Source organism: Phyllostomus hastatus, unplaced genomic scaffold (genome assembly GCF_019186645.2).
Source record: "Phyllostomus hastatus isolate PE091 unplaced genomic scaffold, TTU_PhHast_1.1 phas_scaffold_114, whole genome shotgun sequence".
NCBI classification, from domain to species: domain Eukaryota; kingdom Metazoa; phylum Chordata; class Mammalia; order Chiroptera; family Phyllostomidae; genus Phyllostomus; species Phyllostomus hastatus.
In genome coordinates this window covers 1013000-1024727 of record NW_025334006.1, presented here as the reverse complement: position 1 = coordinate 1024727, position 11728 = coordinate 1013000, and the positions used below count along the sequence as shown (strand labels likewise).

The window sequence follows — 11728 nt, the reverse complement described above, 5'->3', positions numbered from 1 at the left end:
ACACACGACCGCACAGGGGCACACCTCGTTTTATTGTGCTTCGCCTACTGCCCGTCACAGATGTGCTTTTACAGATTGAAGGCAAGACCTTTCACCAGCAGAAAGACTGACTTGCTTTATTATTATAATATATATTATAATATATATTACATATTTAATATAGTATATATTATAATAAATATAAGTAACCATATATTGCAGTGGTCTGGAATTGAACTCACAATATCTCTGAGGTATTTCTGGGTGTATACATGATGGTTTTTACTTATTAAAATTGGTTTGAAACATTGATTTCTTGTTCCACTTATTTATGCAGTCACTGGCTGTTTCCTGTTCGTGCTCTGACTGGGGATCAAACCTGGGACCTTGGTGTATGGGACAACGCTCTAATCAACTGAGATTCCTGGCCAGGACTGCATGGTGCTTTTAAAAAAATGAGTGCCTGGCACCCATGATTCTGTACATAATAAAATTAATCTCCCACCTGCTTCTTCCTGAACCTACCATGATGCATGTGAATGTAGAGAACTTTGTATTTTCAGCAGATATTTGTCAACACTGTATTGGAAAATCTGCTAGTAAGACACAGCCAATTTTTATAGTTATACAAATAACTATGTAAAAATATTGGATTAATCTCTTACAATTTAGTTTTTTTCACAAATATGTTAATATTTCATTAATCCAGAGAAGTGTATTACCATGATTTTTAAAATTTTTTTTTAAGATTTTATTTATTTATTTTTAGAGAGGGAAGGGAGGGAGAGAGCGAGAAACATCAGTGTGCGGTTGCTGGGGGTCATGGCCTGCAACCCAGGCATGTACCCTGACTGGGAATCGAACCTGCGACACTTTGGTTCGCAGCCCATGCTCAATCCACTGAGCTACACCAGCCAGGGCTATTACCATGATTTTACAGAGGCAAAAACAGGTTCAGAGAAGACAAGTGACATAGGGTCACATAGCCAGTAAGTAGAACTCTGTCACAAGTTCATGACTTTTGAATCCAAAGCCCAGCCTCTTTTTATTATGCCATTGAAATCAAGGGGAAAATCCTCCATGCACACAAAATACCACACACTAGAGGGAAAACAAATAGTTTTGGTCTTGACAAGAGAACTTCAATTAAATCTGACTAGCCTGCACCTGCAGCTAAAGGTTTTTCTCCTCCAATTGCAGTTAGTCCTCGTATTAACCCTGGGTCACTGGTCATTTGCTTCCACTGTGCCAGGAGTTAACCCTTCATTTTGTCTCCTACTCTTCACCTGCTGCAGGTTCAGTACCAGCTATACTGAGTCACACACAGTGTTTCCTCTATCAGTTGGTTTTAGGGCATAGCTCATGTGCATGTATTTTAGCTTTAGTTTCTGGCTCGTAGCAGGGTGAGTGGCACTCTGACCTACTGAGGAGCGGTCTATGAGCTTCCTGTGAAACCGCGCTCAGGCACTCTGCAGGCTCCGGCCCATCAGGGAACCACCCACCAATTCAGTTTTCTGACTCAGGTTAGCTATTGGTATCTAGTATAGTTACTCTCTTTAAAGTGACACGTTAATTCTCCTAAGTTCTGGTAATTTAGGCCTTCTCCAAAAGTTGGAGATGACGTCGACCAGAACACCCGCTGGGAGGTTCTGCACCAGCGGGCCTGTTTCTCAGCCCAGTGTCCTGGGGCAGGCATCCACCCACCGGGCTCAGATACGCTGGCCAAGAGAGCGCCTGCGCCTTCCCGAGCAGATCCCTGAGACCTTGTCAACATTTTACAACACGCACATGCTCATTCACACTATTTTACAAGAAAGTCTACTCAGCTGTGCCTTCCACAGCTAGCCTGTGAGGCACGTGGCAGGCGGTCAAGGAAGACTTACAGCGTCTCAGCCTTCTGTGGGAATTCATGTCTATCAGATACAAACCATCTAATTTTTGTAGTTTCTATTGACTATAATATAGACCCTGGCCATACCACCTGCATTATTTATCTTTCGAAAATATCATTTATCTAAACATATGTAGGGGGATTCTTATTGGTTCAGGAATTATTCACAGGAAAGTTACTGCCAATACTTCTCAAGTTGCAGGGAAGGAAACCGTAGCTGCTGTATATTCTCTTGCCTGTGCACTGTGCTTTCTTCTGAGAGGCAGAAACAGGGGTTAAATGGTTAAGATGGTAGATTTTTTTTTATCATACTTAAAAAAAGAAAAATTTACTAGAGATCTTCAGAGCAACTCTTGGGAAAACAATCAGAGAAGCTCTCACGGCCTCACCAGTTTCCTCGCTAGCACACAGTAAAACGAGCAGCCAGCTACTCAATGTACACAACGGCCATCTCGCAGAGAAGACATCTCACACACTCCGATCTCTGGGGAAGGCCAAGCTTTTTCGCAGAACTTGCAAAAGGCTCTTCATGATCTGGCCTCTATTTCCTTATGACCAACCAGTACTAGTCAGTGGTCTTTTTGCAATCCCTTGAACAGGACTTACCTTAGGTTCAAGGGTGTCCAAACTGTGGCCTGTGGGCTGCATGCAGCTCAGGATGGCTATGAATGCAGCCCAACACAAAATTGTAGATTTACTCAAAACATTATAAGGTTTTTTTTTTTCCTTTGTGATTATGTGTTGCAATGTATTTACTGTGTGGCCCAGACATCTCTTCTTCCAGGGGGGGCCCAGAGATGCCAAAACGCTGGACACACCTGCAGGTGTCTCGGTGCTTCACTTTTCCGGCCACTGTCTTCTGCCTCACTGTTATCATCATCCCACATCATCTCTTCAGGGAGGCCTTCCAACGCCCTACTGAGGTCTGGACCTCCTGTTCTCTCTCTGGGTCAATCCACCCACCCTCTCCTAGAAGTCTGGATCTCTCCTTTGTAGCACTTAATACAATGTGTTTATGTAATTAGCTGATATTAGTCTCTCCCACAGTACTGAAAGTCCTGCCAGGTAGGGACTGTCTCTCTTGCTAATCACAGTGTTAGCAGGGTCCCAGTACCTTGTGTACAGCAGATACTCAGTCCTCTCTTACCAGGTACAGCCTTTTAGCCCACATATCTTACTAGATATTCTCAAGGGAGTGGGTGGAGAGGCACATAAACTTTGTGAACTTGGTGGTGGAGACAAGTGGCTGAACAGCCAGAGATGAAAGACTTCAGGGTTATGGAGGGAAGCAAGAGGGAGCAATGAGACTACAGGGTGCTTGTTTAATGTTTCCCTTCCACTTCCCCACCATCCCACTCTCACCCCGGACAAGCAATTCAACAATAACTTATGCATTCTTTTCTTTAGAGGTAAACCTCGGATTACAAAACCAAAGCCAAAATAATTTTGCAGAATTAGAATGTGTTCAAGAAACCAGTCGCAATTTAACCAGGTCGGACTTCAGCATGGAGATGACTGTGTTCCTCCAAATACAAGCTTCCACTCCTCCCACGTGGGGGAAGACAATAAACACTTTTTCTCCTGCTCTTAGTCACCAAGGAGGAAGCTTCCTCTCTGCATTGCCCAACGCTACTTCTTTTTTGCTGTTCTTTTCCCTTCTCCTTTCTTTGGCTTCCCCTTTCCACGAAGCTTCTTCAGACGCAACTGCTCATCCTTGAAGTCCTGATGCTCATCTCTGAATGGAGAAAGAAAGAATAAGCCAGTATTTTTAAAGACTGCAAAACTACACCAATGCAGCAGTGTCTCCTACGGTGGTTCTGATAATTAATCCTTGGCTTCTACAAAGCATACACTCAGCTTGGTGAGCAGAAAGGACAGGGAGTCCCCAACATACAGTTGTACTGTGTTCCAAAGTGCATTTCTAAGTCACAGTTCTCCCTCACAGAAACAATGTCACAAATAGCAGTTAATTCCTAGGCCAGCCATGTAAACCTATGTAACTATGATACGACACTAATGATGACCCAAAATTTCCTTATAACACGAAGACAAAACTCTGAGAGGGGCAGAAACTGGGTAAAAACTTTAGTAGCTGCATGGAGACCCCCAAATCCCCAGGAAGAAGCAACTATGACAAGGGGGAACAGTGTGGCAGAAGCCTCCTTAATGGCAGCAGGTAATTCACACCAGAGAGCTGCAGGGGAAAGGCAGGTGGAAGCCAAATCAAAAGACGGGTACTCTGGGGACCAAGGCAGCCAGGACTACTGGACACTACTGGATGGGTGTAAGATGAAGCCCGCCTAGAGTGCATAAAAATGTCTGCATTCTAACATCAAATACCTAAAGAACAGTGTGGTATTTATTTCATTTTATTTTTTAAAGATTTTATTTATTTTTAGAGAGGGGAAGGGAGGGAGAAAGAGAGGGAGAGAAACATCAATGTGTGGTTGCCTGTCGAGCATCCCCTACTGGGGACCTGGGCTGCAACCCAGTCATGTGCCCTGACTGGGGATCGAACCGGTGACCCTTTGGTTTGCAGGCTGGCACTCAGTCCACTGAGCCACACCAGCCAGGGTTGATATTTAAATATGTAAGCTCTGGAACCCATTCGAACCTGGGTTCAAATCACAGCTCCACCATTTAGTAGCTGTGCGACCTTGGATAAGTGAACTTCCCTTTCTGAATCTTCATCTCTTCATCTGTAAAGTATGGACAATACTGGCATGTCCATTAAATGTGAGAGTGGGGTTTGCTGGCCAACTTTTAACTCCCTAGGCTGTTTTAAAAGAGTGGTTTTATAGGTATGCTGCTTCAGTCCACGGACATGATGGGTACAACAGACCTCGTTGGGATTAGCTATGATTGCCTCAAATAATCTGTTCTCAACAGAGTGACTAGAGTAACTCTTCCAAAATATAAGTCACATCATGTTACCCCTCTGTTGAGAACCCTACAAACGGCTCCCCATTTCACCCAGAGCAGAAGCCAGAGTCCGCCCGTGGTCCTCAGAGCCATTCATGTCTGCCCGGGGACCCACCACTGTGCTGCTCCTGGGTCACACTGGGTGTGCGTTGGCCTCAGGGCCTTTGCTGTGCTCTTGCCCCTGCCACGAAAGCTCTTCCTCAGGTCTCACTGGGCTCACTCACCACCTCAACTTCACAGTGAAGCGAGCCCTGACAGTCCTGTTTAACACTGTGACCCGTCCGCTCCCCGCCCACCAAGCGCCTGCCAGCATCCTTGATCCTGCCCAGCCTGCTCTGCTCTTTTTCTTCCCGTGGATATCCAGCTTTGTAACACACCATAAATAATTTACTTATTTACTGTGTTTCCCCCCCTCGAGCACCCTCTCTCCCTCATTTCCATCTACTTCCAGCCAGAAAGAAAGCTCCAAAGTCAGGGATCTTTGCCTCTGTTGACAAAATGGCCCAAGTACCTGCTGGACTAAATGGGCCACTGCTTTTGAGCGCCTGTGCTTCCTTCCCCTGGCAGGTCTTGGGGTAATTAATATTTTCTTCACTGGAGGTTGTCTAGTTTCATCCTGCCGGATGCCACAGCAGGCCTTGCTTTCAAGGGCCTGTTTGCCATAACCAAACACATGAAAATAATTGCTTTCCCACGGATCACTAAAGTGTTTTTTCCCCAGTCCCCAAAGATAATCATGGCTTTTTTCCCCCCAAACAAAAAGAAAGTGGCAGCAAACAGGTACATTAAAATAGCTGAATGTGATTTTGTCATGGGTTATAATTTCCTACTTAGGAGATCTGCTTTCCAGCGGTATTTTCTTTTGGGCCATAATACAGTTCATTTTTTATCTTCTGAGCCCAGACAAATGGCAAGGGAAACTGCCCCAAAAGCGATTCCAGAAACTGAAAATGTGTCATGGATTATAATCTCTAATAATATATTAACTAAGAAAACCTATTGTATGTTGTTCACTGCTGCTCCCCTGTGCCCATGTTAAGTGCCCACACATGGCAGCTACTTAAAAAATATTCGTTGGATAAATGAATGGGCAAATCTTTAGCTACCTGAGATGAACTAGTAATTTTATTATACCAGAGTGAACAGTCCCAAATTAATTTGTTTTGTTGCCCTAACAGAAGTCCAATTAAAAACATGTTAAACTTTAGAAGCAGGCACTTTAACTTTAAACAGTTATGCACTATTTGAATTCTTTTGTAATGTTCATGTATTAGATTGTTAGGCAAGACTTTTTTTTTAAAGAAAATGATCATATAACTCTTTGATCTGTTTTTTGTGCAGAGTTGTATATAGTCCTAAGCTCCTACTTCCTATACATACTCAAGCATACAATTGCAAGAGCCTACTATTCTTAGTATTACTTATTATTCTATTCTAGTATCTATTATACATTATTGTTAACAGTGAACTACAGCTTACTTAGGCCATGTCAGTATATCGAAAAGGGTACCAACTAAAAATCCAGGAGAGGGTGGAAGGCAGTAAGAATGCCAACGAAACTGCCCGCAGGAAAGAAAGGTGGCTTCCCCTTGCCGGCTGGGGGGCAAATGGGCGCCGGGCAGGGACTCTTTCCACCTGACTGTCAGGAACCTGCTCAGTGTTTAGACCGGTTTCCTCTGCGTCTGCCCAGAGTGCCCTCGCTGATTGGACATCTCTGTGCGGCTCAGTGTCTGGTCAATGGTAAGTCACATTACAGTCCTAGTTAACATGTGTCTTCCAATAACTGCATGCTTCCTTTTATCTTTGGTACGCTGATTATGGATACTCTGAAAGCTTTGACCCTCAAACTGTACCTTTTGAACTACCTGGGCACTATTAGAAGATCCACAAAACTATGAAGATAGAAAGGCTATTTTTTTTTCTTTTTCTGATCTACTACAAAGATCTCTTAAAGGTTGCTCTTTGGTTTTTTGTGGTTGTTGTTTTTTGTTTGTTTGTGTCATTACCTGTAGAGGCCATAAAAACGCAGTATCCCCATGAGTGCAAAGTAAGTGTTGTGATTTGGGTACCAGTCGTAGGTCTCCTTCCTCTTGGCCAAAGGCTGCTCACTGAACAGTTTCACCACTTTCATGGATTTGGAATCCGTAGGCCTGGCGACCTCCCCAAAGAGCCGGGCACTCAGACGAGACATGCGCAAGGCATATTCTGAGAGCGGTGACATTTCTGGGGCACCGAGGAGCAGGAGTCCCTACAGAAAAGGAGAAGACAACCAGGTTATTGTAAGAAACACCCAGGTTACCGAATGAGCACCTTAGAAAATCAAAATGCAGCAAGTTACGTGCGGACCAGTTCATGTTGCGGGCCGGATGTGCCTTGGGGTCGAGAAATATCCACAGTACAAGGGGCTGTTTCCCTTTGCATGTTTTACATTTGCAGTTTTTACATTTGGTGTGCACTATGGCTCCTTGGCTCTACTGCCCTTTCTACAATGAACTGTTCTGTGATTTCAATAGGTTATTTACTGATGGTCAGTTTACCTATTCGTAGGCTAGGTAAGGGTAGAGGAACAAGTTTTCCTACCCCAGCGTCATTATACCTTCAGAAAACACCCACCTAAGCAGTCTGCAGAATAAATATGCTGACTGCTTGCCATCTGAAGGTTTAATCACGGCAGAGAAATAATTATGCTGTTGTCTTTATTATCAGCCCTTTGAACACGGATCTCCTCAAGGGCTCCAGATGGCTGAGAACTGCTAATGAGTGATGAGGTCATTTAGCCTCTAGGTTGCTGGACTGAAATCTGCCTAGAGACTGAGAGCCATTTGGGAAAAACAAACAGAGACAGTAGTCTTATGGAAATAACATGAAGAGCTCAAAAGATTGGTCTTATTCCTGAATAGAGGGCACTTATGAATTGTGATGCTACTTGTCCTATCTTCCATCTCATATATTTTACTTTGATGCAAACTAGCTAAGATCTTATTAGCTGAAAACAGTAATTTTTCCTTCAGAGGTACAGAATGTTGAAATAGGTATACAAATGATATCTGTAATATACAGAAATTACAGCTACTATATATCAAAAACTATGTAGGTTATACATAAAAATCAAGAATGTTGTTGGTGGAATAACTATCTTATGTCATTCCAGTTAAAATGTAGGGGTAACTACTGGCAGAATATGCTAAGTTACGTGACATTTTTGTACACAGTGAGATGAGAATTTGCTAAGAGACCATCCTGGGGGGTAGTTCAGTTGAGATTAAAAAGGAGTGGATCTCCAAACAAAAAAAAGTCATAAACCTATCTTGGAAAACCAGTGGGAGAACTATACAAAAACCCCTCCTCAACAGGAATGATGCCAAGTAAATTTCAAAATAGCTCATGTAAGAAAAAAACAACAACAAATAATACATGAACTAGTGTCTTAATTAAGGAGTATTTCATGTCCATGGTAAGATGCACTCAAAGCGCAGAGGCTGGCCTCAAACCACCTTCTGAATTGTCAGTCTCAACCCACTTACCATTCTGAAACCAACCAAGCAAACTTGGGCTAATAGTGCCACCTGAAGGCCAGCAATGGGAGAAGTGTCAGATCCAAGGTCTCTGCCTTCCCCCTGCCCCCCAAACCTGGGTCTGTGCAAGTCTTGCTCTTTCTTTTTTCCTTCTCCTTTCAGTGAGCTGGGTTCCCAGATTCACTTCACTCCCAACACTTGCTCCATTATGTGGATGGGGATGGGGTACTATTTTTATCAATGAGGAACAAAGTCATTAATTGTTTAATGCAGTGATTTCCAACTGATAGGCTGCAAGAATTTTTAAAACATGCAATACTTGACTGTTTAGTCAGGGGCACTGACACATTTTCCTTTAGATTGTCAAAGAAAAAAATGACAACAGCCATCACAACAATAACCATGTGGTGTGAATGAATCAAAATTGTACCTATTTTTTGTCAGATTGGCAAAAATGTATTTTTTTTTAGTGTGCCACAGACCTTTAGTAATTAGTTTACGTGTACTGAGATAAAAAAGGTTGAAAATGGCTGGCTTAATGTATGAATAGAAAATACTTAACAAATCAGTGCTTTAAACCTCCAAAGGCCTTGCAAATGTCCAGTAGTTGCCTTCAGAGTTATAGTTTCTTTGCATGCTTTATCTTTTCTCTGCTTCCTCCCTTTAAAGCTATGCTTTTCCAAACATCAGAGGAAAAAAAAAGCTTTCTTAATCAACTTTGCTTTGCTTAATCACTGTTATGGCATCAGAATAGATTTCTGTTGCAATTGCATGCTCTTTTCACAATCAGTTCTTTGTAAGGTGGCCTAGGAACCATTAGTTAGGTTATCCTGAACCTGTTCTCTCCCAATCTGAGTTTCCTTTTAGGATAACAAAGCTCACAGGACTACTGTGAGAAATAAGGCAGTGGCACCCAGTAAATGGCATTCCTTAAAAAAAAAATCTAAATCTGTTGGTAAGTTGGTGCTTATGTTCTATCAGACAGATTTGTTTATTCCTGTCCTTAATTAATCATGCAAAAGAGAGAGAGAGACTCTATGAAGTTAGACCTGTACCTCTCTAGGATAATATCCTTACTTACAAAGACCAACAGCCAGAGGAATGGGGGAGGGGACCAGTAGCTTGGTAACATGACAGATAACAAGCAGGAAGGGACTTATTAAGACAGTGGTCACTGAAGCCATCACAGGATGCTAAGTTATGTCCATGCCCACTTTAGAATGAATGTAGCACATTACTGGGACACATAGCCTCATACATCATAAGGTCTCATTAGAACCCACTGGAACATGGTTATATCACAAAATCCAAGTCCTAAAACTTTTATGACGGAGAAAGGGAATGTAGTAGAAACAAAGAAGCACTTGATAAATAGAAGGAAACTGAAAATGCTTATAATTACCAGTTACTGCTCTGTAGTCTCCCTCCACACAGCACATGTCTGAATAAGAATGGCACAGGAGATTGATGTTCTGATGTTCTTTTTTTTTTCATACAGGCTAAAAAAGCTAATCAGTTCTGCTTTCCATAAATACTGGTTCTAAGACCGGCAAACTGCCACTTTTTTACTAACTTTAAATTTTAAAGAAAGTTCGAAAGCCTTACTTAGGACTTTTCAGGATCCTGGTAGGCCTCTTTACAGATTCTTTCAATGTTATCTTTAAAAAAAAATTATGAGGACTCTGTTAAAGGCATGAAAGTAAAAGGCAAATAATTTACATGTCAATTAGACACGTAAATTTTTTTCACATGAATCCATTCTAATGGGTAGAATTAAATCATTTTCTTTCAATGTGAACTAAAAAATCAGTATCATGAAAAAAAATGTACTGTAGTTGAAAATGCTAAGCAAAAACAAATTACTCAAACATATTAAGCACACACAAGAAAATTCCCACGTTTTGACCTTGGCATAAAAGGGCGAATTTCTTTTGATCTTTCTGATGGGTCTGAAGCACTTACAAGGTCAGGCTTACTGTTTATTTCAATATTGGCTTTAGATTAGGTTTGCTTTTTTCTTTGAAAAGTGCAAGCGTTCTTCACCTGGATATCCAGTGTGGTGAATCCCACGGAACGTTAAAAATGTACACTGAAATGTGAGTGTAGGTGTGTGTAAATCCTGCTGGGGAGAGAGCTTTCTCGGTTCTCCAAAACCAGTGGTCAGAGGGGCACACCAGCTTTGGTGCAGAAAATGTGTTTGGAATTTTGTCTCTGCTCTTTGATGGCCATGTGAGGTTTGTAGTAGTAGTAGTAGTAGTATTGTAGCCTTTGCCTTCGTTTTCTCATTTGTCCATGAGGACAGTTACACTACCTCCTGCATCTTGAGGCTGACGTGTAAAATGCCTGGCACAGTGCCTGCCCTAATAATCGCCAGGCCTCAAGGAACTCACGCACACTGTACACACGCGTTTCACAGGAAAGCAATCTAAACGCAAGGCTTGACTATTTTTAAAGCCCTGTACCGATTATTTTACCGGATGGTATAGAGGCACAAACGGCTCTGAATATAGATCTAAAGTTACTCAGTTCAACGAGAACACGCCAAACCCCTCAACTGACTGGATCGTGCCTGCCAGTGATGGAAGGATTAGGGTCAAGTCATCTGATAATGAATAGACAAGGTATTTAGATAATTTTATTTACGTTATCACTTTATTATATTTTTCTTAAACTGGAACAAAATTAATCTGCATGCCCCACACCAAGCTACGGTGCATAAAGCCCTCTGGTGAGCACAGAAACTGAGGCTTGAAAAGTTCCTAAACAGGAAGACAGTGACTGCGCGGGAGAGGGAACTACGCTACTGCCCCTCGTTTGGAAAATCCCCCAATTCACGCAGGAAAAGGTCCAGTTGATTGTATGATACCGGCGAAACCTCCAAGCTGCTTCCTAATGAAATGGACTCGTCCAGTTCTCGGCGACCCTACAAGGTCGTGCACGCCCGCAGGACATCTACGGCCACCGCCCACGCCATACCACAGACCCCCGCGAAAGACACGGACTGCCTTACCTAGTGGTGACCTCCTTCCCCCCACGCGCCCTTTTGCCGGAAGACCCGCCCCTAACCCGGCTCCAACTCACGCCTGTAACGGCGGCGGAGAGCAGTAGAGAAACGAACGCTTGGGGACTAGAGGGGCTCCCTGCTGGAAGACCCGGAAGTACTAGCGACCGCACAGTGAGGCTGGCGCCTCTGGGTGTGCGGAGGACTGAGAAGATGGTGGTTCAGGGGGAAAGACTCACTTTTGTATAAGATCCTGCAAGGTTCGCTGACTGTTATTTTGTTGGAAATGGATACACAGCTGCCCCGCAAACCTCTGAAGCAGTGGTTGTGTGTGCGTCTTGTGGAGGATAAAATGCCCTTTCTTGTTTTCTTTCTAACTCTTTCTGGGTGTTTTCTTTCTCCTTTTTATCCACCCGGGGC

General features: G+C 43.0%; 1 protein-coding gene across 1 annotated transcript; it reads right to left on the bottom strand.

The window, feature by feature from the left end:
- Positions 1 to 3172: 3172 nt before the first annotated feature.
- Positions 3173 to 11398, bottom strand: MRPS33 (mitochondrial ribosomal protein S33). Its single transcript, XM_045855794.1, has 3 exons — positions 11318 to 11398; positions 6799 to 7040; positions 3173 to 3605 (listed from the first exon to the last, which is right to left on the bottom strand). The coding sequence occupies exons 2-3, from the start codon at positions 7011 to 7013 to the stop codon at positions 3500 to 3502; spliced, it is 321 nt and encodes a 106-aa protein (XP_045711750.1). The 5' UTR covers positions 7014 to 7040; positions 11318 to 11398; the 3' UTR covers positions 3173 to 3499.
- Between the last annotated feature and the right edge of the window lie 330 nt (positions 11399 to 11728).

Excerpts from the sequence above, each read along its gene's own strand:
- MRPS33 (XM_045855794.1), bottom strand. The coding sequence starts at position 7,013 with ATGTCACCGCTCTCAGAATATGCCTTGCGCATGTCTCGTCTGAGTGCC. Across the intron at positions 3,606-6,798 it reads CGTTTTTATGGCCTCTACAG|AGATGAGCATCAGGACTTCA; the intron begins GTAATGACACAA and ends TTCTCCATTCAG.